We start from the raw sequence: 24505 nt of genomic DNA on the forward strand, positions 1-24505 counted from the left end.
CAATATACTATCAGTAGCTATAGTCATAATGCTGTCATGACATCCCAGGACCTAATTATCGTATAACTGGAACTTTGTACGTTTGACTCCCTTCACCCACTTCTCCCACTCCCCACCCCCAACCTCTGACAACTGCCAATCTTTTCTCTGTATTCATGAGTTCTTTTTTTTTTTTTCAGATTCCATGTAGGAGATCATACAGTATTTATCTTTCTCTGTCTGCCTTGTTTCACTTAGCATCATGCCCCAAATATCCATTTGTGTTGTCACAAATGGCAGGATTCCCTTCTTTTTCCTGGCTGAATACTGTACCATTCTCTATATATGTCACAACTTCTTCATCCATTCATTCATCGATGGACCCTTAAGTTGTTTCCCTATCTTGGTTATTGTAAATAATGCTGCAGTGAATATGGGCGTGCAGATCTCTTTCTGAGTTAGTGCTTATTTCCTTCAGATATATATCCAGAAGTGGGATTGCTGAATCATATGGTAGTCCCATTTTTAACTTTTTGAGGAACCTCTACACTGGTTTCCACAGTGCCTGCACCAATTTACATTCCCACCTACAGGGCACAAGGGATCCCTTCTCCCCACATTCTCACTTTTTTTTTTTATAATAACCATCCTTACAGGTGTGAAGTGATCTCTCATTGTGGTTTTGATTTGCATTTCCCTGATGATGAGTGATGCACTTTTTCCTGTACCTGTTGTCCATTCATATAAAAGGGCTGTTTTTAAATCAGAGGATCTGGATTCTGGAATTAACCTCGTCTGGCTAGGATCATGTCATATTGAGCCTGACATCTTCTACCAAGGTATTAGTGAACAAAGGAGCTGTTTAGAAAATTAAAAACTACCTGCTCTGTGGGAGGAGGCTTGACCTGCTGGGAAAAGCACTGAACTTCTGTTTTTGTCTGAACATCTCCAATATTGTAAGGGTTTGTGTCAACCATTTAACTCTTCTGAGACTCTATTTCTTCAATTCCAAAAATGAAAGGGTCTCTGAGATCCTTAACAACTCTAAGACTAAAGATCAACTTAAAAGGAATAGCCATCAGAGTATGTATTTGCTGAAAACTTTATTTTAAAACAGTCTAATGACATATATAGCAGTGTCTCATGTAGTGAAGCTCCACGGTCTCCACCACCATCAGCAAGAAGAGTCTGACAAGATTGTCATCCCCCTTTCCAGCCCCTCCAAGTTGGTCTTTGAGGGGTAACATGTGCAGTTACCTTCCAGCTGGGTATCACATTAGTGATCAGGTTGCAGAGAGCTTGACTGTGACTCACACCCACCCTACATGGCCTCCCTGTAATTAAAGCCTACCCAGAGAATGCACTTATAAGGCCAATTTAAAACATGTGGCCTTCATGTCCCACCAACCAGGACCCTCTCTCCATCCAGGCATCTTGTCCCGATTTAGTTTGGAAAAAATGGTCGCTAGAATGATGGCTCTGTTTCTCCTCTAGACAACAAGTTCATGGGGAGAATGAGTCAATTCCTCCTGGACTTTCAGGAGCCTCTGAGCGGAGGGAGGAGGACAGGGAATGGCAATAAACAGAAATCCTAGAGAGACAATCACTGAGCATTTGTCATGAGACCATTCGTAGGACCCTCCTTATGGAACGGTGAAGGGCCATTGATCTGGTTGGGGGAGAGAGTGGCCCCTGAATGGGTGACATCTTCAGCAAGGGAAGGCACAGATGTCTGTGCTGGCTGAGATAAGAGGTTTCTCAGGAAGTCTGAGTCACCTTGGGCTGACTCTCAAAGCATGAAGACCTCACAGCGATGCAGCCTGGAGGCAAAGCCAGCGCTGCCTTCCAGCCTGGGGGCCCTGGAGTCAGCATTTCCTGTTGGTGTCCTTTGACCTGGGCAGCCACCACCCCTGGGAAGTTTCCGGCCACCCTCACCCGTGCACTGTCTGAGCCTGGTGTTAACATGTCTTTGTCTCTCTGCTCGTCTTGCATTTATTTCCTCTGGAATGTTCCAAGCCCCTCGTATCACCCTGCGCCAGGAATCTGAACATTCCAGGGTGGGAGAGGCTTCAAGTTACTCATTCCTCCATGTGATTTCCCAACAGAAGATCCAGAGTCCTGAATTCTAGTCCAGGCCTACAAACTGATGACGGTCAGGGTCAAGGCCACCCTCTGAACCTTGATTTCCTCATATACCTAACTGGGGGTGAGGAATAAGATGGAACAGTTTGGGGAAAACAGACTTCTAGAAGTGGGACCATGTTAGGACCTTTATACTTCCTGCAAGAATTTGCTGGCTGATGCCTGCCATTCCATCATCAGATGGAAAAGAAATAGTTTAAGCTGTTATCATTCCCGTACTCCTTAGTGATGGGACCCAACAGCAAAGTACACAAAGACACTGGTTCCCTCCAGGGGATGGAGGAAGCCCCGGGAAGACTGGGGAAGGGAAGAAGCACAGAGAGATCTCACTTCACATGTTTCTTAGGATGTAGCCTCACCGAAGGGACTATCAGAGATTGTGACATACAGAAACATGTGTTAGAGTAGAACAGTCATGGGAGGCCAACTAATCCATCCTTGATTTTCCTTCCACCCTTGATCTTGCAAGACCATGACTTCCAAAGCCAGGAGTGTTGGTTTGGTATCTCCACTTAACAGCTCATGACACTGGTCAAGCCACTCAACCCCTTGAGTCTCAGTTTCCTCGGCTGTCAAATGGGGATGACAGAAGGACGACGAGGAATAAAGGAGACCATATATGCCATGTCTGGCAATTGTTTAATTGGGTTTTTTAAGATTTTATTTACTTATTTAATTTAGAGAGAGAGAGCACAAATGGGGGAAGGGGCAGAAGGAGAGAGAATCCCAAGCAGGCTCTGCACTGAGCATGGAGCCCGAAGTGGGGCTCGATCTCACAACCCTGAGATCATGACCTGAGCTGAGATCACAAGTCAAACACTTAACCAACTGAGCCTCCCAGGCGCCCCACCATGTCTGGCAATTGTAAGCCTGCAATAAATGGTAGCATCAAAATGATAACAATAACAATAATAATAATGCCACCCAGATGTCCCAACAACTCCTTCTTCCAGAACCACAACTAAACCATCCCCCTAACCAACACTCCATACCCTTCTGTAAAATGTTTCAAAACTGGAGGAATATACAAAACCATTATTAAAATGGACCTAACCTCAATTTTACACATGCCTATTTCCTCAGATTCACCTGTGGTAGAGATGGAAAACCATCAGTCATGATCCTGCCCCTTCTGTGGTGTCACTGTGGGAATCATTCAAAGGAACAGCAATGTTGGAGCCCCCTACAAATGGACCCCCAAATTCTGAGAGAGAAATGGGCATAGCAGTGTGATCAAACAGCAGAGGGGCTAAGGGGAATGGAGACAAGGGTTCTTGAAGACCTTTCCAGGAGGGAGCTGACCACCCCCACCCAAGCCTGGTTCTGGCTTAGAAGCTAGTCAGCTGGAAGAGAGACAGCAGCTGACTGGGTCGGACAGCCTGTGCCCTCCCAGGCACCAGAGAGCAAGGCATGGGGTCCAGAGACTGCCCCTGGGTGGCTGCCACAGACAATGCCAGGGGCCAGCTTCCACTGCTGAGCTGTCCTGCACCCGAGAGCACTAGTCTTTGTCAAAAGAATGGATTTGTGCAGCTCAGACCCCACAGGGCTTGGGCATTGTGGACCTGTCTGTCTGCATTTCAACCCCGGGCTTCAGCCTCTGCTGAAAGGGATCCTCCGGTCACACAGGCATCCAGAGGGGAAGCAGCAGCAATACACAACCTCACCCTTTTATGCCAAGAGTTTTGTGTGGGTCAGGCCAGAGCCCTTTGCTGGGGGCAGTGGAGAGATCCATAGGAATCAGAAGGCCAGCCCCTGCCCGCAGAGAGCTTGCTGTCTAACCTGGAGAAGGAACCCACAGCATTTAAAGTAATAAAGGGCTGTCTTTCCTGAACTCTACCATTCTCATAACTATCAACATTATAGACACTCGCTCAGCATTTCCTAAAATGGGCATTGAAAACCAGCGATTCTCCTGGAGGCCAGCCACTAGGAACCAGAAGGAAGTCAAACTACTGGTGCTATCTTGGGAAAATGTAATGAAACTGACCATTCACTACCTTCCACACATTTAAAAGGTAAAACTAAGGGTATGTTCCTAGTCGTTGTTACAACCAAAATGGTTAAACCCAAAATCTGGGTACAAGTTACACAGACTGCATTAGGTTATTCATCTTGGCTAACTTTCATTTGATAAGGTGTGGTTCAGCTCAGCTAACATTCTCTCATTATTTGCAGGTTACTTCTTAGAAGGTGTAGGTTTCGTTGTTGTTGTTGCTACCATCTCACAGCATCGCCCCAAGGCACAAAAAAGGATCAAGTGTTCAAAAGCAATTCACTGTGGAATAAAAATAATGATGAAAGCAGTGACATAGAGTATACTCAGAATAACATGATGAGAACACAGACCACATCATAGAATAACAAAATAACCACTAACTGTAAGCATGGCCTCAATGGAAATATGGACCAAGAATTCAGAAGTACCGTGACTAGGAAATCTGCAAATTCACTAATCTCCTATACACTGCCAAAAGAAGAAACCCATGAACAGGAATTATGGCAATTTGTGTCTTAAAATTGAATTTCACTGGAAAAATGAATGATCCACCCAAATCTCTAGAGGAAACGTCAGTTAAGAAACTATTAAGTCACTCACAGATAAATCAACTAAATTTTGTAGAGCAAGTGCAAAATCATGTTTTCCAAAGGAAAAAAGAAAAAAAGATTTTGTCACTAAAGGTGAAGAAGAAACCAAGACGTAGAGGCATAATTTTAAATTATACTTGAGCAGCAAAAATATTTCACACTATTTCTAAGATCCTGGTGCGGGTAGGGAAGGACTTACGGATAATGACAAGTGTTGGGCTTAGAATTAAATTGCATGCTTTTATTTTAATGTATTAGTAAATTTCTTTATCAGATGATACTGTTGGACACCAGAATATCGATGCATAGGAGCAATTGATATTTTCATTTGTAATTTGTCTAAATCAGTGGTTCTCAACTGGGGTCAGTTTTGCTCCCCTCCCCCCCACACACACACAAACACACCAAGGGGACATTTGGAAATATCTACAAATATTTTTGGTTGTTATGGCTGGGAAGGGAGGAGAAGCGGGAGGGCTACTGGTGTCTGTGTGTAGATGCCAAGGATGCTGCCCGAGACCTTACAAAGCAGAGACGGTCCCCCACAACAAAGAATTATCTGGCCCAGAATGTCAGTAGAGCTGAAGTTGAGAAACTCTGGCCTAAACCAATGATGTGCAGAATATGAATCAGCTATACGGATAGAAAGATAGGAAAAGGGAGGGGAGGAGAGAAACATAAAGAGCTTAAAGACTTTTTGTTCTGTCCTTTCTTGAAAACCCGTGCTTTGGGAGGAGATATGTGGTTAACGATTATTTTCTGATTCATGGTGTTCACAAAGCATCTCAGCGTCCATATGATGAAGGATCAGACGTCTGTGCAACCATCCTACTTGATTAGCAGAGACTGGGCCAACAGGTCTCCTCCCATCGTGACTCAGTGTTGAAATAAATCATGAAAACTGTGAATGTGGTCAACTTGTGGTCACTGAAAGTTCATCTTTTAAGCTTGTCTCGTGAGGAGATGAGCCCAAGTGCAAGATTCTCCTTTTCCACCCTGCAAATCGCGGGTGCTTGGTGGGGAAAGTATTTTCTTGAGGTTTGGAAAGCAGTGCTTAAGGTAAAACTTGATGAAAAATTACCTCAGGAAAGGCCATTTTCGGGGTGTCAGGTGGCTTGTGAGGGTGGTGTAGCTCACTGACTCATCAAGGATGGATTTTCAGGGCAAAAGCTACATCCCCACCTGGAGCGATTAGGGTTTAGAAGTGGGCTTACTGCCTGCCAGGGTCCCAGATGGCCTGCACAGGAAGGGGGCTCTCTCTCCTGTTGGATTTCCAAACCTATATGGGGGGTTCCCTTACCCCCCACTACCCCGTGCTGTGGAGTTAATCTTGTGGAAGAGGGCAGGGGGCTGCCTTCTCCCTCATCTCTCTCCTCCATACCAAAGAGAGTTTCTAGTCTCCCGTTGGGTGAGAGTACTTCCATTCCCCAGTGGGAGAGTGGCTGCCAGGAGAGTTGAGTAGTCACTCCCGCATGGGGTGCCCAGGCAGCTGAGCTCCTCATAGAGTCCTGCACATCCCGGGGTCAGGGAAGCAGCCATATGCCTCCAGGGGAGCAGAGAGGGGACTGAGGACCAGCAACCCCGAGGTCTGAGGGCCAGGACACCAAAGCACAGGTCAAGGGACTGTGTGACTTGCAACTGGATAGGGATAAAGATAGGACCTCAGTGGGTACCGGTACAGATTGCAACATCCCTAGGATTGATGCCTCTCCCCACCACTCCCCTGCCCATGTTAGATAACGGATGACGGAGCTCAGACACCTTTCCGGAAAGACAAAGGAGGTGGGAGAACCCTAGATTTGAACTTCAGGAGAAAAAAAAAAAAAAAACACAGAAAATTCCTGACATGACTAAGGGTACTCTGACTCAGCAAGGTTGTGTTTTCTATGTTCGGGTGGAACTGAACTTCAAGATTCCAGAATCCAGTGATGCTAATGGTACCAATATAATGATTATAATACATGGAGCTCCCCTGCTTGCAAAGCCAAGGACAAAGATTGAAAATGTGAGTTCCCCTGCACCCCCGAGCTTGGTGGGGATGTAGAAGCTCAAAGGAAGGTGTGGATTTCTTTCCTGTGGGGTGAGGAGAAGAAGGTTCAAGAGAGGGAATATTTGCCCTTGAAGCACTGAGCACAACAGACAATTAAAAACCTAAACCTGGGTACAGCTGTTTCTTGCCTTGGCTCTCCTCTCAACCGCCCCATGATCACATGCTCCACGCCTTGGGCTAGGAGTGCTCTGGCCCCAGAGACAATTGGAAAGCACTGAGAAAAAACATCTGTAATTTAGAACATTTCCTTGGAACAAATTATTTGGGCGTTGGGGTCTTCAGAAATGCTAGGATTTCCTTTACAGAAACCAGGAACTGGAAAAGAGTAGTTCCAAAGAGCCTGTGGGTTCCTCTCAACAGTCGAAAACAAGCGGCCTCAAAATCCTATCCTGGAATTGCCATCCACACGTAAATCCCCAGAAAGCAGCAGGTTAACCCTGTCCACTGGCTGGCTGCCACCAAAACAGCTCCTTCCCTCTGGGCGACCAGGAAGGGAAGGACGTAAGGATACAATCACAATATTTCCAAAGCCATCCTTTAAAGCTTACTCCAAAATTAAGCACACACCCACATAAAACAACAGACTACAATGCTCATCAAATGTGATAGTGGAGAAGTGCTTCCAAAATTATCCAGTCTGGCGACCTCATTCTGCAAATAAGAGCTCGGAGACCCAGAGACGACATGCCCTAATCTTTGTGACCAAGTGAGGTATTGGGAATAACATTGGGAATAAAACCCCGGTCCTCTAATTCCTAGGGCAGAACCGCTTTTTCCTCTTTGCTGACCCTTTTTCAAAACAAAGCAAACGTCGAATTTGTTTTTTGTTGTTTTGTTTTTTTGTGGTTTTTTTTTTTTTTCCTGGTACTCACCTCCTCCAGGATGACAGCAGGTTAGAGCAAGGAAAGAAAACATAACAGTGATCTGGAAGGTGGGAAGGGGGTCAGGGGATCCAGTCTGGTGGGCACTGGCCCCGGGTGAGAAAGAGACCAGGTCCTGATAGGCTGGAACACTGGTTTCTAAATGTTTTCAATCAGCTATCCTTAAGTTTGAGCATTAAATTATAGACAGATGCTACTGTACTGATATATTATATATATTGAAGCAGGTGCACCAAAAGATAGAAATTTTTTTAAGTTGGTATTTCTAAACAATGTGAACAGAGGTTGACTTAGTAAAGTCTAACATTATAACAAATATCCCCCGAATTTCACAGCCGTGGCACAAGAAGTTTGCTCCTCGCTCATGTCACGGTCCAGCATTGGTTGGTCAAGGGGGCTCTGCTCCTTGTGTTCACCTGAGGATTCAGGATCCTTCCATCTCGTGGCTCTTCCTGTCACTGAAACCCAAGTTCAGCTGCCCATGGCTCAAAAGGCCAATACTCAAGAGACAGGTTTTTTTGTTTTGTTTTGTTTTTATTATGTTATGTTAATCACCATACATTACATCATTAGTTTTTGATGCAGTGTTCGATGATTCATTGTTTGTGCATAACACCCAGTGCTCCACGCAGAACGTGCCCTCTTTAATACCCATCACCAGGCTAACCCGTCCCCCCACCCCCCTTCCCCTCTAGAACCCTCAGTTTGTTTTTCAGAGTCCATCGTCTCTCATGGTTCCTCTCGCCCTCTGATTTACTCCCCTTCATTCTTCCCCTCCTGCTAGTTTCTTCTTTTTTTTTTCTTAACATATCTTGCATTATTTGTTTCAGAAGTACAGATCTGTGATTCAACAGTCTTGCACAATTCACAGTGCTCACCATAGCACATACCCTCCCCAATGTCTATCACCCAGCCACCCCATCCCTCCCACCCCCGACCAGTCCAGCAACCCTCAGTTTGTTTCCTGAGATTAAGAATTCCTCATATCAGTGAGGTTGTATGATACATGTCTTTCTCTGATTGACTTATTTCGCTCAGCATAATACCCTCCAGTTCCATCCACGTCGTTGCAAATGGCAAGATCTCATTCCTTTTGATGGCTGCATAATATTCCATTGTGTACATATACCACATCTTCTTTATCCATTCATCTGTCGACGGACGTCTTGGTTCTTCCCACAGTTTGGCTATTGTGGACATTGCTGCTATAAACATCGGGGTGCACATACCCCTTTGGATCCCTACATTTGTCTTTGGGGTAAATACCCAGTAGTGCAATTGCTGGATCGTAGGGTAGCTCTAATTTCAACTGTTTGAGGAACCTCCATACTGTTTTCCAGAGGGGTTGCACCAGCTTGCATTCCCACCAGCAGTGTAGGAGGGTTCCCCTTTCTCCACATCCCCGCCAACATCTGTCGTTTCCTGACTTGTTAATTCTAGCCATTCTGACGGGTGTGAGGTAGTATCTCACTGAGGTTTTGATTTGGATTTCCCTGATGCCGAGCGATGTTGAGCACTTTTTCATGTGTCTTTTGGCCGTTTGGATGTCTTCTTTGGAAAAATGTCTGTTCATGAAGAGACAGGTTTTGATTGGAAAGGAATATGACCTTGACTCAGGAGGCTGGCCACCTGGAGAAGGCAGGCTCTTTTCTAAAGGCCAACTCCAAGGCTTCTGTCTGGCCCAGAGATTTTTTTTTTTTTAAAGATTTTATTTATTTGAGACAGAGAGAATGAAAGAGAGAGAGAGAGAGCACATGAGTGGGGGAGGGTCAGAGGGAGAAGCAGGCTCCTCGCCGAGCAGGGAGCCCGATGCGGGACTCGATCCAGGGACTCCAGGATCATGACCTGAGCCGAAGGCAGCTACTTAACCAACTGAGCCACCCAGGCGCCCCAGGCCCAGAGATTTTTAAAGGGGTTTCTTCAGTTAAGGGAGGGCAGTGGTGACATTTCTTGATTCCGTGCAGAGTCAATGATGCCAGCTACAGAATTATCTCGGTGCTTGAGGTTGTGCAAGAATTTCTACTTCCTTGGTGCCCAGAGCGGGGGGGTTGCAAGAAGGTCTGGTTCCTTGGCACCCAGGAGTTTGTGCAAAAATACTCTGTTCTTTCTGCAAAGCAGGGCAAGATCTCCCGGTGCACAAAAGGTCAGTAAAGTCATTTTGTGACCTTAAAAAAGAAAAACATTTAGCTAAAAGATTGCTGGGCTAGTCAGAAAACTAAGGGGGCTTCAAACAGACTTGCTGGCCTCTGTGGCTTGGGGACATTCTCATCCTTCATTCCCCAAGGCCAGTGGCCTGCAAACCTCAAAGAAGGTAAATTAGTTCTGTTACAGCTCAAGGGCCTGAAGTCAGCAAGCAAGGAGTGTGTTACCTTGAAGCAAGTTAACCCTTAAGACCAGCTGGAGTTACTACATTCCCTCCTCTGGAGCCTTGGTGTCCTCTTCATTCCACCAGCAGATGGGGAGAGAGAGGGAGCTTTGAAGATTGCACAGTGGGGTAGAGGTTGGGGGTAAGAACCAGACCTGGAAGGGGCACCATCATGGCAGCTGCCCTGATTCCATGGGTCCAAATGCAGTCATATGGTCCCAGCTCATTGCCAGGGGAGCTGGGAAATGTAGTCTAGCTTGTGCCTGGCAGGAAAAGGCAATGGGGTTTGGTGAACACATAGCAACTCTGACACAGAAGTTCAAGTCTCCCCACTCCATCCTTACCCCCAAAGAGTGGTTGGCTACCCTGAGGAGTTCATGCTTCCCCGCTTTGGAAACCATCGGTCTTGAGGTCTAAGTGAAGAGTGACCCTGTCACCTCCCTTCCCTCTCCCACAGAAAAGGACTCCCAGAGGAGAGCCAGATTAAGGTAACATAGGAAGATGTGAATAATAGCTAATATTACTGAGCACCTACCTTGTGTCCAGGACTCACTGAACAATTTACAGGTACTAACTCATTTATCCAACCAACAACCCAAAGAGGTTGATGCTATTATTATCTCCATTTTTCCTACAAAAAACCAAAGCTCAGAGAAATTAAATAACCTGCCCCCAAATCACACAGGGGCAGGGATGGGACTTGACCCCAGACATTGGCTCCAGAGCCGGGGCTATCAGCCAGAGGGAAAACAGGAGATTAGCTCCCAGCTCTCTGCAAGCCCTCCAGGTGGGGAGAGGGCAGGGGAGGAACAGGCTGGGGCTGGCACGAGGTGGGTGCTGCAGGGAGGGGAGACAGGATGGCACTGTGGCCAGAGGGTGGGCACCAGGGGGACAGGGAATGAAGAAAGCAGGGGCAAACCTACAAAGTCAGGCTGCTGGAGCTCACTGAGGAAGCAAGTTCCAAGTCAAGGATTCAGAGGGCCCAGGTAATGCCCATTGCCTGTGGGAACCCCTTTCATGCTGGTGCATCTCCTTGATTAAGCTCAGGATGAGCGCTGAGAATAAGATGGCACCACAGGGATGGTCATGGGCTGCCCAAACTGCCCAGCTGCTCCCAGAGTTTACACCCACTGCATCCCCAGGGCAAACTCAGCCCTTCCTCTGTTTGACACCCAGGGTATGAGGTGGATGCTCCCGCTGTGGGCAGGATCCTTCAGACTCAGCCAGCAGGAAGTGACCTCTGGCTCTTCCAATGGTCTGGTTCTTCAGCTGCCTCCTGAAGAGTCCACCCTGCCCTGGGACCTGCTCTTCCCAGGTAGAGAAGCCCAGGGTTGGCGGCTGCAGGGCATTGTCACCACGCTCTCCCGGCTTTGGACTCCAAGCCAGTGAGCATTTGAACACATGTTTGTTCTGCCATAACTGACTGTCCGACCTCAGACAAATCACTTTGAGGCTCTGTGCCTCAGGTTCCCTATAGTAAAATGAGCTTAAAAACATGATGACTCAGACCCCTGAGAGGATTCCTGAAGAGCTCTGTGTCTCTTCACCTCAAAACCGCTGCGTCCTTTCAAAGTGGATGGATGGATCTTCTTCTGAGGATATGTTGTGTCATAATCGACACTGAAACACAGACAATCCCAGGGTCGGCTTGCACAGAAGAGAGGTCCATCTCTGCCAACGCCAGTGTGCCTGAGGATGTCACAGAAGCCACGCTAGCCCCGTCACAGAGCTTCCTTGCTCTGATGGCTGTTAACTCTCCTAAGGAAAACCTCTGCTGGTCGGAGCCACCATCTTGTTCAGGGATCCCACCTGGACTATGGCCCCAGTTTTAGGAAAGAAGGAGATAATGTGCCTTTTTGGCCTCTATTTTGACTTTTTTTAATTGTCTCACCTACCAACCCAGCATGTTACCATTTGTTTTAACCAGTTTGTATTGGATGCAACCCAAGTGGGGAGAAAGTGTTAAGTCCTGCAATGCATTGGAATACCATCAGCCCACCCTAGGACACTTTGCTAGACTCTATCACCTACATAATCCCATTTAATGCTCCAGCAGCCCTGGAGAAGCTCTGTCCCCACCCCCACAGCATGGATCACAAAACTACAGCACAAAGAATGAGAGTGACGTGGTCAGGATCACAGAGGCAGCGGCATCTAGCTGAGCCATGGTTCAAACCTTGCAATCACTTGACTCCAGCCTTCAGCTCTTTACACCTCATTCAGCCTCATCAGTAAGAAAGAAAGGTCCCATAAGCCAAGGAGAGGTGTGCTAAGTGGAAAGAAAAGAAAAAGGGTAAGGGAGGGGCACAGAGTCATGGAAGATCTGATGGTCCAGGCCAGATAAGGTGTGACTGCTATTACGGTAGACCCTTCGTTATTTGACTGCTTTGAACTTGCAAAATTGTGTTTCATTCTATAATTCATTCATTGTGTCAATGAGAAGTTGTTGAAAATACCTTGTAATCTCTCAAGGATACGTGCAATTATTCACTGTTGAGCTTCATGAGAGAAGATGTAGAACACCCAGTTTGTGCCCTTTGGGAGCTTCTAACTTGATTGGCCTATAGTATATAATTCCTCTAAATTTCTTAGACCAAGACTTTCTTCCTGTAATTGAAACCGTGGGAGGGTGCAGGATATAGTTGACGAATTTCCATCAGGGTTTTCCCAGAGTCTGTCCTTACTCATCCATCACTGCCCGATCCCAATGACCCATTTCACTTAGGGATTCACTATGATCACTAGATCCTCTTCTTCTGTCCTCTGTTCCTCTTGGAGTTCATTCCGACCACTTGGGGATTATTTAATTCCATATCCACAATGCCCACCTCCCCAGTCTTGAGCTGACCTGGTGAACTATTGACATCAGCTTCTAGTTCTTCCAGTGCATCCCTGGGGAGAGAGTTCGGGAACATCGTACATGTGGGACTGGCTGCAGCGTGCCTCCGACTGGAAGCCTCATGACCTGCTACTAATAACCCTTGCTCAGGGAGTCAGTCCCCTGGGGAAGATACAGCAGAAAAGAGGGTCTTACAAAAAGTCAGCTTAGCCTGGCCTGGTGACTCAGCCTCACAGCCCTGCACCCTTTCTTCCCACACAATTCCACCAGACGTAGCCTCCAGAAGTAGTAACAGAAAGATGAAGTTATCCACAGTGAGCCTGCCAATTGTAGCAAGCTTGAGATGAAAACAATGGGATTCAGGGGGAGAGGTGGAAAATGATGGGATTCAGGAGCTGCCACCCACCTGAGAACAGGTGTAACCCCTCGCTGAGCAGAGCAATACACAGATTGGCCCCGCTCCTCTCCGCCTTACATCCATGAAGGCATCTCTGGCTGAAGGAGGAGGAAGGAGAACCAGACCTCACTCCCCAGACCCAAGAGCCATCACCACTGAGGCACGGCCCTGAGAGGGTGTGCAGGTGGCCCGTCCCCCACCCCCATCGCCCTCCGACCTCCTTCCCCACCCAGAGGGGTGTCAGACCTCATTTGCGGGTTGCAGCCTGCGAGGCGCTAAGTGGTCAAATCCATCACCACGAAAGCCCCCCCCCAAAAAAAATAAATAAAGGATGAAATCAAGGGCAGGAATCATAAAACTGATCTTTTCTGGAATTGGACCCAGTTACCCTTACCCATGAGTCACCCACAGAAGCAAGGGTATGTCATTCTGTAAATTGACAAAATCGCATGCAGAGGAGGAAGGTGGCAGGCCTCCACCCTTTCCCTCTTTGTCTCGGCCTAGGAGGGAACATGAAGGACTGGCAGGCAGAGTTCTGGGGATCCTGTCATGTCATCCTTTGTTTGCAGCGCTCTGGCTCACCGTTTCCTTCCTCCAGGCCGAGGGGCCCTGTTCCCCGCCCCCCCACACACACACCGCGGGCATGCTGGGGGCTGCCGGGGGCTGCACTGGTCGAGCGAGGGGCAGAGGCACACTCTTCCCAGTAATGACGCCCGGGTTGGGGGGCATCTTCTGTGCCCTCTTCCCGTCCCTAGTATTTCAGGCTCCCTTTTCTCTCGCTCGCTCCCTCTCCTTCACTCTCTTCCAAGGAGATGAGATTCAGATCTGTGGGCCGTTGTTAACGCATTCCAGATGCCAGAAGCGATCTTGGCCCTGGCTCAGCAGTTCTGCCATTGGGCCTCTCCTCCCCCCGCCCCCCACCCCACCACCCCCCACCCCCACCCCCACCCTCCACCCCACCAACCCCCACCCCCACCCCGCCCCACTCCCGCGCCCAGAAGAGCCGGGAGAGGAAACAGGCAGGCTGGCGCCACCTGCTGGCACCAGCCCGAAGCGCAGCGAAGAGGAAGAGGATTTTAGGGTGGGGCTGGAGGTTTCCGGTAACTGGCTCAATTCACAAGTTCTGGGTGGAAGAATTCAGTTTATCTGATGAAAAGTCCTGGAGGGAAAAGATTATATAAATTAGGACACTTCAGTCCTTAGAAATGAACAATGAAGGGAACTAAAGATTTATGGAGCGTTTGGACAACTCTGTCTCATTTGGCTACTTTGTTATGTTCTATTTCTTTCTTTCCTTCTTTTTTTTTTTTTTTTTTTTTTTCCCATTCTGGAATCCCAGCTGGGTTGCTTCGAATGTCAGATCCTTCGAAGGGTGGAGATTTTTGCATCCAGTCTTGTGTTCAACAAAATAAGGCACAAGAAGACTCCGTGCAGATTAACCAGTCTGTGGCTCGGTGAAATCCTATGGGTAGAGGAGGAGGGAGATTTAAAGTAAATGAAGCAAGTGGAAATAAATGGTCCTGTGAGTGTTAGGACAAAGCAACCGTGAGGATTTTCCAGGCTAGCTTATAGGCCATTGCCGCGCCAAACGGGAGGAACGTTTCCAAGATGGTGAATTATGGTGGTGTTGTACAAGGAGTGGACAGGATCAGGGGTTAGGGTTCTGGGAAGCACAAGAATAAAGCCCCCAGAGCCAAGGAGTCAGGTGCTTCTGCTTCCCGCAGCTGGGTGAGTAGCACAGAAACCTAGACCATAATTTCTCAGGGAAAAGGATGAAAAGCACAGTCTCCCGAGAGCAGAGAGTATTTCCCCTGAACATGGTCCTGTCTGCATCCGATCAGGCCTGACCCAGCATCCTGAAACCACCAGGCCAGCCCCGGAGGCGCGGGCCCAGCCTTCAAAACACCGTGAAGGGTCCCTACAGGGCTTTTTATTCGTGCATCGTCCACAGGGACAAAATTTCCACCGAGTAGGGTTTTCTACTCTTTCTGCCTTGTCTTCCCTTCCAGAGACTTTTGTCTTTCCTGGCTTGTCCCTGCGCTTGGGTAACAGAGAATGTAGACAGAACAGGGAAGGAGAGAAGCAGAACTGGAGTGGAGGTCATGGGCTTTCTGTTTCTGGTCAGACCACAATGTACTTGGGTGTCGATAGGAAGCAGAGGGAACGGTGGACGGCCTGAGCTTTTAAATGGGGTGTATGTGGAAGAGTCGGGAATGGGGAGGCTGGAGGTCTGCAGCAGGTCTGGAGACCAGTAATGTGGGAAATACTGAGAACGTTTCAATGAGAGAGAAGAGGTTTTTTTTTTTTTTTTAAGTGATTTGTTCTGCATTAAGAATGCATTTCCCTCCCTCACCCCCACCTTAGGTGGTTTCTTGAAGGACCAAACCTCAGAATTACTTGTGAGTTGCCTTTTTTAAGGGGGAGAGAGGCAAGTATTTGCTGTTTCTTTGGATCAGCATCCCGTGAGATGGGGCCACGGGGGCTGCCACCTGCACCGTGATGACACATCCAATGCGTATGTGTTCTCAGCACTGAAAAGGAGTGGTAAGAAAGACAGATATGGAGCTATAGTCTCAGACTTTTTTTTCCCCTTTCATATTTAAAGCAAACATGTCCAAAGGAAGTGAAAAAATACCTATGTCAATGTCTCTATCTGAGCTAAGGTGTCTTCCCCAGATGCCTGGAGGGAGAACTTTGGTCCAAGTTGCACGAGTGTTGATGAAGTTCTGTGTGGGGATGGAGTTTATTAATGGGGTTTGAGGCTGTGGGATGTGTGCCAATGCTCCTACCAATCTGGGGCAATGAGCGTTGTGGTTCGGAGCACAGGGCCTTCATCAGTCCTCCCCAGGTCCAAAGCCCAGCACAGCGACTTCTTCCCCATGTGACCCAAGCTGGTCACGTCTCCTCTTGGTGCCTCGACTTCTTCGTTGGTGAGGTGGGGATAAAAATAGAAGCAGTCCCGGGGTGCCTGGGTGGCTCAGTCGTTAAGTGTCTGCCTTCGACTCAGGTCACAATCCCAGGGTGCTGGGATTGAGCCCCGCATCGGGCTCCCTGCTCAGCGGGGAGCCTGCTTCTCCCCCTCCCACTCCCCCTGCTTGTGTTCCCTCTCTCGCTGTCTCTCTCTGTCTCTCTCTGTCAAATAAATAAATAAAATCTTTAAAAAAAAAAAATAGAACCAGTCCCTTGAAGTCAAGAGTCAGCATAAGGAATAAATGAGTGAATAGGTGAAGTTGTTAGCCCAGTGGCCACCATCTTGTAATGTTCATTCAACGTTAGCGGCTTGTGGGGAGGGAGCACTGTTTTCTAAAATGGGCATGCTCAGGCCCTTAATGAATATCTGTGGTCTGATTATTCAGTTAGATCAACCCAGAGGCCACCTGTACTTGTCTCACTGGCTGATGGCATCCCTCCATTGGGGATCTCTTCTTTTGGGTCCAAGGTATCTCTGAGTTGGAGGGTGATGAGGGGTCTGACTCTGTGTCCTCATGCTGACGCTGGTAACTCTGACTCTTTTCCACCTCCTGTAGCAAGCGTCCACTTCCCCTCATGTGGACATGGGGAAGACACGATGTTGGCAGACAATTCGGGGCAACCATGGTCTTTGTTCCCTTCCCAGAGCTTTTGGAAGGAGCAGAGAGACATCACAGGCCACTGATGTCTACTCAGTGTTGGTGCCCCAGCCACAATGGACAAGGGCAGGCCAGGTCCTGCTCAGGCCCTGCAGTTGCCCACATGCTCTGCTCCAACCCGGCCAAGGTCTCCCTCTTATTCCTCAGGAGGTTGGGTTCCCACCGTCTGTCTGCTCTTCCTTGGGGCTCCCAAAACCCAGTTCCCCTCACTGTGGCTTCCCTGTTGCTTCTCGCCACATCCACAGCTCCACCACCTTCGTGAGAAGAGTACCTACACTGGGACCGGGAAAAAGACCCAATAATAGCTTACAAATGGATACGGGACAAGGCATTGTTGTAACCTTTTAAAATACTTCCAGTGTTTCCAGACCTACTTCTTGGTCATGTCTTCTACGGCCATTTGCTCTCTTGAGTTCCTTCTGCCTCTTTATAATGAAAAGCTAAATTCACCGTCCAGCCTCATCTCCTTCACTGTCTAGACAGCGAGCGCCCTGGCAAGTGGGGTGCACTCACCCCGTGTGGGGGGGTCCAAGATGAGTCTCCGTAATGTGGTCAGAAGATGCTCTAGCTTTGATTTCTAATTGTTTTTATTTTACTTTTTAGCTTTTATGTTTGCATCTGTTTTAGATTTTACATAGGAGAGCGGTGATAACCACGTGTATGAATCAATGCACGGCTGTTGGGGGTGCATGCTCAGACGTGGAGGTGCACAGTGTCAAAGGTTTGGTGACCTCTGTCCTGGCCCACAGCTCCTGTCCAGCATTCTCTGATCTGGCTCTCGGTGGTTTTTCCTGCTTCATCAGCCCCCAGAGCAGTTCCCCTCCTAACTGCAGGGAGAGCCAGGCACCAACCAGCCTTTGAAAGGATGCTGGGGAGGCTCAGGCCTGAGCCTGCATTAACCCTTCAGTAGCTGGTCTGGGGAGATGGTTGGGCTCCTGGTGGATGGAGGGGCAGCCCAAGGTCAGGCATGCCCTTGGTGACTTGGGGCAGCTGCTGCTTATGAGGAGTCAGGAAGTATTTAGAGCTGCCCGAGATGAATGTCAGTCCCCCTGCAAGCACACCCTTCCTTGCAGTGGGCGGTTCAAACCTCGCTGCCCCTCTGCAAATCCTGCCTCTCTTTCTCTGTTCCGTGAGGGTCAAGTGCCTTTCCACCTTTTCTCTGCCTGTTAAAATGCCACTCACCCTTCAGGATCTAGTTCGAATTCTCCCTTCTCAGAGAAAACCCTCTGCGGCTCCCAGTTAGGACTGTCCTCCTTCCCATTTAGCGCTTACTGTAACGTGCGCTATTGGTGGGGGCTGGCTCTCACGCACGCGCTGGCTCTCTCTCTCTCTCTGCACCCCCCCTCCCCAGCCCTTTGTCCCCAACTCTTACCCAGAAGAAACACTGTAAGCTCCTGGAGAGGAGAAACGCCTGTATCTTCACAAGCCTAACATGCATCGTTATTTTATACATCTCTAAGAAAGAAAAGAACCTGCCAATAGACGACATACCCTGATTTTGGAGATGCTGACATTGTCTTTTAAGTGCTGCTTAGAATGAGTGAAACATGAGGGGCGTCCGGGTGGCTCAGTCGGTTAAGCGTCTGTGTTCGGCTCAGGTCATGATCCCGGAGTCCCGGGATCGAGCCCCGCATCGGGCTCCTTGCTCAGCAGGGAGTCTGCTTCTCCCTCTGCCATGCCCCCTGCTTGTGCTCTCTCTCTCAAATAAATAAATAAAATCTTTTTAAAAAAGAATTAATGAAACGTGGTGCCCAATTCATATTTGCACTGCCCCCTGTCTTGGACCGTGTTTGCATGTAGTATGTGACCAGTAAATATCGTCCTGTGCTTTGTGCTTTGTTGGAGGGTCTAGCACAGATTTCCAGGGGAGGAAGCAGTGAGGGGAGGATGGCAAGGGAAGAATGAAGGGGGGGGAATCAGAGGGGGAGACGAACCATGTGAGACGATGGACTCTGAAAAACACACTGAGGGTTCTAGAGGGGAGGGCGGTGGGGGGATGGGTCAGCCTGGTGATGGGTATTAAAGAGGGCACGTTCTGCGTGGAGCACTGGGTGTTATGCACAAACAATGAATCATGGAACGCTACATCAAAAACTAATGATGTGATGTATGGTGACTAACATAACATAATTAAAAATAAATAAATAAAATAAAATGTTAACGAAAATTTGTCTAGAATACGAAAAAAAAAAAAAGAGAGTGCAGGGAGCAAAGACAGTTGAAATTCATGGAGTCCTCCTCACGCGTCAGGTGTGGTTTGGGGAAGGAGTTCGGGGTGAAGGGACCCCAGATCCCAGGCAGAGTTCCAACTCTGTGATGGCCTTTCTGAATGTCCCCAGAGAGCCACTTAATCCCTTTGACATTCCCTGTACTGGATGATGACAAGTTGGTGACACCTCACATTTACAGACGGCTAACGACAAGGCCAGCACTTTTATACCTGTTTATTTTATAAAAATATTAACATATTTTTTTTAAATGGGAAACCAGTGTTCCAGGCCCTTTTGATTTTAAGGATAGTAGGAGGGTCAGCCTTATCCCCCTACCCTGCCATGGGTCACGTGACCTTAGGCCTTTCATACCTAAGGAAACAGGATCACAAAAGTTAATCACAGGTACCCAGTCTACTAGGGGCATTTTATGGAGACAAACTACCGGACTGAATGTCAAAGAGCTTTGAGAAGTGCAGAGCCAGACAAATGTGAGAGATTGTGATGGGCCAACAATGACATTACAGATTTGAAAGTGCTCACTGCCCTCAAGAACAAGGGTCCTGTTCCACTCCAATGTATCACCATAAGAGAGACAGAGTCCCTGTTCTCAAGGCATACTTTTGCCGTGCCAGAAGCCTTCAGAAAATGTCAAAGTCATAACGTGGTAATCGCAAGGCATCTTAAAATTTCTCCAGCTCTCAGAGACCCAGTGGAATTGGTTTTAGCTCTTGAAGAATTGGAATCATCAAGGCACATAAAATCTCAATAGAGTTTGTGGTGATCCAACAATTCTGGCTCTCTGGACAGTTAATAAACTGCAAGACAGACGTTTTGATCTAATGGCTCCCATTTTCCCATTTCGCTTTGTTCTGGTCAGAAAACTGGTCCGGTCCCTAAGCTTCTCCAAATCAAAATAACCCTTGACTCCACTGGATGGCTCGAGAATACCATTATATTCTTCATTCTCCCTTTCGATAGTATTTTGCGACTCTGGAAAAAGTAAACTTGCGATATCTAGCATGTAAAAGTTAGGCAATCTGATATCTTTAAAGCATAAGATCAGACTTAAATTACAGAAGCGCAAGGAAGACTCCAGGAATTGGAGATTATGGCTTCATCTGTGGATGTTCAGAGCACTGGGTCTCAAAGCACTGGACCACTTGTTAAAACACGGACCGCCGGGCCCCCATCCCAGAGCTGTTCACTCCCTGGGACTCGGGCGGGATACCAGGACCTGCCTTACTGGCAATTTATGCCGGTGCTCTTGGGACCCCTCTTTGAGAACAATGGACTTAATAGCTTCTGGAAGAGCCAGGGCGGACAAACCACTGAACTGAAGCCTTCTCTTCTGTCTTTCTCGGGATGTGGGCTGTTATGATGTGAGGGGGCTGGGTTGGACGCTGGGAAAGACTAGGTGATGGGTCTCCTTTGTAAAATCTTTGCCAACGTTTCTCTAAGTCAGGCTGTTTTCTTGCCCTGGCATTCTCCCTTCCTTGAGCTAGAAATCATGAGATCTAAGGTTCTTCTTTTAAGACCAGACTCTGGGGCGCCTGCGTGGCTCAGGGGGTTAAGCGTCTGCCTTCGGCTCAGGTCGTGATCCCAGAGTCCTGGGATCGAGTCCCGCATCGGGCTCCCTGCTCCTTGGGAGCCTGCTTCTCCCTCTGCCTCTCTTTCTCTCTCTCTCTCCCCCTCTCTCTGTCTCTCATGAATAAATAAATAAAATTTAAAAAAAAGATTTTAAAAAAAGACCAGACTCTGGGGCGCCTGCGTGGCTCAGGGGGTTAAGCGTCTGACTCTGGATTTCGGCTCAGGTCATGATCTTGGGGTCCTGGGATGGAGCCACGCGTCAGACTCTGCGCTCAGCAGGGAGTCTGTTTGAGGATTCTCTCTCCCTCTCCCTCTGCTCCTCCCCTGCTCACGCTGTCTTGCTGTCTCTTTCTCTCAAATAAATAAATAAATCTTAAAAAATAAATAACTAAATAAGACCAGACTCTGTCTCCCTGGGATCCCAAAGGGACTTTTCCTCTCAGGACTCAAAGGGGCCTAGGCTCCCCGGGGAGAATCTGCCAGTACCAATAACTCGGACAGCCCACACACCTGTGCGGTTCAAACCAGTGTTGGTCAAGGGTCAACTGTGTATATATATGTGTACGTGTGTGTGTGTGTGTGTACATGTGTGTGTCTGTGTGTGTGTGTGTGTATAAAATATATATATTTATTAAATGGCCCATCGAAAATCGCTGAGACATTTTCATGAACACAGTATGCTTCAGCTTTGGAATTCCTGGGTGACACTCCCGCTTATCAACTCCTAAAGCATCCACTGAGTATCAAGCAAACCAGTCCTACTACCATGACCAAAGTAAATTGGATCAAAGGAAGGTGCCCAGGTTAGAAGCCACACGGAATCGAGGAGAGCCGAGCCATCGACTGCCCTGCTTGGGGTGGCTGAAGGAGGGTGGGGTGAGACCTCGGGCGCGAGTCCTGCCCCTCCTGGGCTCTCATTTCTCCTTCTGCAAAGCGAGGATGCGAACCTCCACTGGCGCAGGAGAGCTTTCGAGCTCACTGCCATGAACACAGTGACTTTCTGTTCTTCACATCCACTCCTGGTCCCCTTTTCTCTGTGCTATGTGAGGAACTCGCCCGATCATCAGATTTGAGTTGGGGGAGGTGTCGGGTGCTCAGAAAGACTGAGAACAGCCCCCCTAGGAAACCAAGGCAGACTCAGACTATAGGGTCAGACTCAAATGGCAAGGAGCTCAGACAATGTCACATTGTGGAGTTTCAAAACACGCATTTTTGAGAGCCTGGGCTTACTGAGTCAGCGATCTGGAACATTCTCAAGAGACTAAAAATATCCCAAGAGTGGACTGAATTTTAAACTACGCTTTAAAAAACTTTCTATGCGAAAACAATTGGGCATTTCTTCTTTAAAACGGCTCTGTATTTTTCTTTATTTAGATTTTCACGACTGCAAATAAGAAGTATAGGGTGGCGGGAGGGGCGGGTTTCAAGCCTCAGATGGAACGTGGAACGTCATGGCCCAGAGGGTCATCTGCTCTTAAGATTGTATCCAGGGGACCAAGATTTATAACCTTCAATCTCTCAAACAATTTACATTTTCAGAGCAAAGAGGTAGAATGTTTGCTCTTGCCCTTCTGACAGTTTGAGGATTTTCTAACATAGCATCCACTAGCAGGACAAAAGAATGTTTTCAAGCAGGTGTAAGTAGCTGCCACTGACTTAGTTCTTGGTATCACCTGCCTTCCCTGAGCAAGACACGTGTGAGAGATTTGTGTACAGTCTGAAGCCGGTAAAACGTGTACCCGAATATCACCACCACCATCACCGCCTTCCCCCCACCCGCAACCCCTTTCCCCAATTCGCACTAAAATACACTTGGACTCATGAAAGGCAAAAGCTCATGGTCCTGAAAATGTGAACTAGGTAAACCACTGCCTGAATCTCAGCATGAAACAGAAGGACCTGGAAGGAAAAAGGACCTTCCCTGATTTTCCCAGGTGTGCTCTGAACCCAGGGATGGACAGCAAGGGAGGCACAGAGACCCCATGTCTGTCCCTCACGGGAAAGCCGCAGCGCGGAGAAGCAGCTCCACACACGGCCAAGAGAACTTTCCCTCCGCTCTTCACGGGGTGCAGCACCTTACCTTGGATGAATGAATCTGAATATGACTTTGGTGAGGACACAATGCAGTCCATAGCGCCTGCATTCAACATGCATTCACAGAGCACCTACTATGTGCCGGCCATGGGTTGGGTGTCGGGGATATGGAAGTTAATAAGACATGGATCCTGACCTTAAGAAGCTCCCACTCAGTAGGAGCACAAAGGAGACACATTACTGCAATTCAGTGCAGGAGTTACAGTCATAGGGGCATACAGGGAGTGCCGTGGGGGCAAAGACAGGGCCTGAGAGCATCAGAGAAGGCTTCTTGAAGGAGGCGGCATCTGAGCGGAGTCCTTCTGTTCTCTATTTAATTGGGCTTTTTATTATAAAAGTGACAACTGGGGGCACCTTGATGGCTCAGTCAGTTGAGCATCCGATTTTTGATTTCGGCTCGGGTCACGATCTCAGGGTCGTGAGATCCAGTTCGGCATCAATCTCTGCGCTCAGCCCAGAGTCTGCTTGAGATTCTCTCTCTCTCCCTCTCTCTGCCCCGCCCCCCACTTGTGCACACTCTCTCTCTCTAAAATAAATAAATAAAATCTTTTTTTTTTTAAAGTTATCACTGGACTCAGCATAACAAGTAGAATAATATACAGATTTATGGGGGAAAAAAACTACTAATCCTCATGTCGCCTACAGTCCCCGCTTCTAATCTAATTAAGGTTAACAATTTGGTATGGGCCTTTGCTCGCCTTTTACTGTGCTCCTGCAAATCGACACGCGCATATATGAAAGAGTCTTACTAGTTGTTTAAATTCTGCAATAAAAATGTAGTTTTATGCTGTGCACATCACTCTGCGCCTTGTTTTCCCAGTTAGCTCTATCTCGGTGGTTGCTCAAGAGGGAAACACGTGGGCCCCGCTCATTCTCTTTCACCAGCTGTACACTGAGTAGTGGTGTGCCTGTCGAGCCGGTCTTCAGTCGGTGTTAAGGCGTCCATGCATTTTCTTTGCTTATCCATATTTCTCACTCAGTTGTATTTCAGTTAGAAAGCTCACTCCTCTTAGAGGAGTGTGTGGGTCAGAAGTTGGACAGGGCAGCATACAGCTGTGCTCGACTAAACAGATCCGGGGACCTGAGAGCAGATGGCCGGGAGTCTGGCTGCATGACAGGCTCAGAAGTGCACACAATTCTTAATTCGTGCCCTTTCATCGTTAACCCTACAAATTAACAAGGTGGTTTTCGCACCCCAGCTGGGATCTCGGGAAATGTACCTAAGCATTTGGTATGGATAGGACGAGATGGCAGACTGCCCAGCCAGTTCCTTCCCCATGCAGGTGGCCCAGGGCGGCACTGGGCGGTGCACCTGCCCAGTCCGGGTGTGACCGCACGCTGTGTGTCTGGTATGGCTAACCTGGAGTGGAAGGAGTGAGCTCTGCCCAGAGCAGTCTGTGTGATAAGCCAGTCCATGTGTTGAGGTTGTCACTGTCCATGATGCTCTGTCCCAAGTGCTCAGTCTGTCCGAGCCAGCTGGGGGTAGACCTGACACTATTTCTCCTGGAGGTCATTACAGGCCTGGACAAAGTCTTCTGCTTTGGCTGGGGTGGGGATACCGGGCTCCCCTCTTGTTGCTGGGTCTTGGACCCCCCCACATCCCTCCAGCAGTGTTTCCCTAGCTTGGCAAGAGGCCACGTAGCCAGAAGGTGGCAAACTTGAACCCAGGCTGCCCGTTCTTGTCCAGCAAGAAGGTGTTAGCTGGGCTGGTGTCTCTGGAGGCCTCGCTCCTTGGCTTATAGA

The 24505-nt window shown here is 48.2% G+C and overlaps 1 protein-coding gene across 2 annotated transcripts in view; it reads right to left on the bottom strand.

The window, feature by feature from the left end:
- Nucleotides 1–14234: 14234 nt before the first annotated feature.
- The window catches only part of TVP23C (trans-golgi network vesicle protein 23 homolog C), a 62755-nt gene continuing 52484 nt past the window's right edge, over nucleotides 14235–24505 (bottom strand). Inside the window, exon 9 of one of the 2 annotated variants that reach the window (XM_073881748.1) lies at nucleotides 14235–14701. Coding sequence is in view for 1 of the 2 variants with exons in the window: in XM_073881750.1 (XP_073737851.1) it covers nucleotides 14675–14701 (27 nt within the window). In the remaining variant the exon portion in view is untranslated. The remainder of the gene's footprint in view (nucleotides 14702–24505) is intronic. The other variant, XM_073881750.1, reaches the window with a different exon arrangement.

The sequence above is a fragment of the Callorhinus ursinus genome, unplaced genomic scaffold (genome assembly GCF_003265705.2).
Source record: "Callorhinus ursinus isolate GAN/ISIS: 27379988/994484 unplaced genomic scaffold, GSC_fseal_2.0 scaffold43, whole genome shotgun sequence".
Taxonomy (NCBI): Eukaryota; Metazoa; Chordata; class Mammalia; order Carnivora; family Otariidae; genus Callorhinus; species Callorhinus ursinus.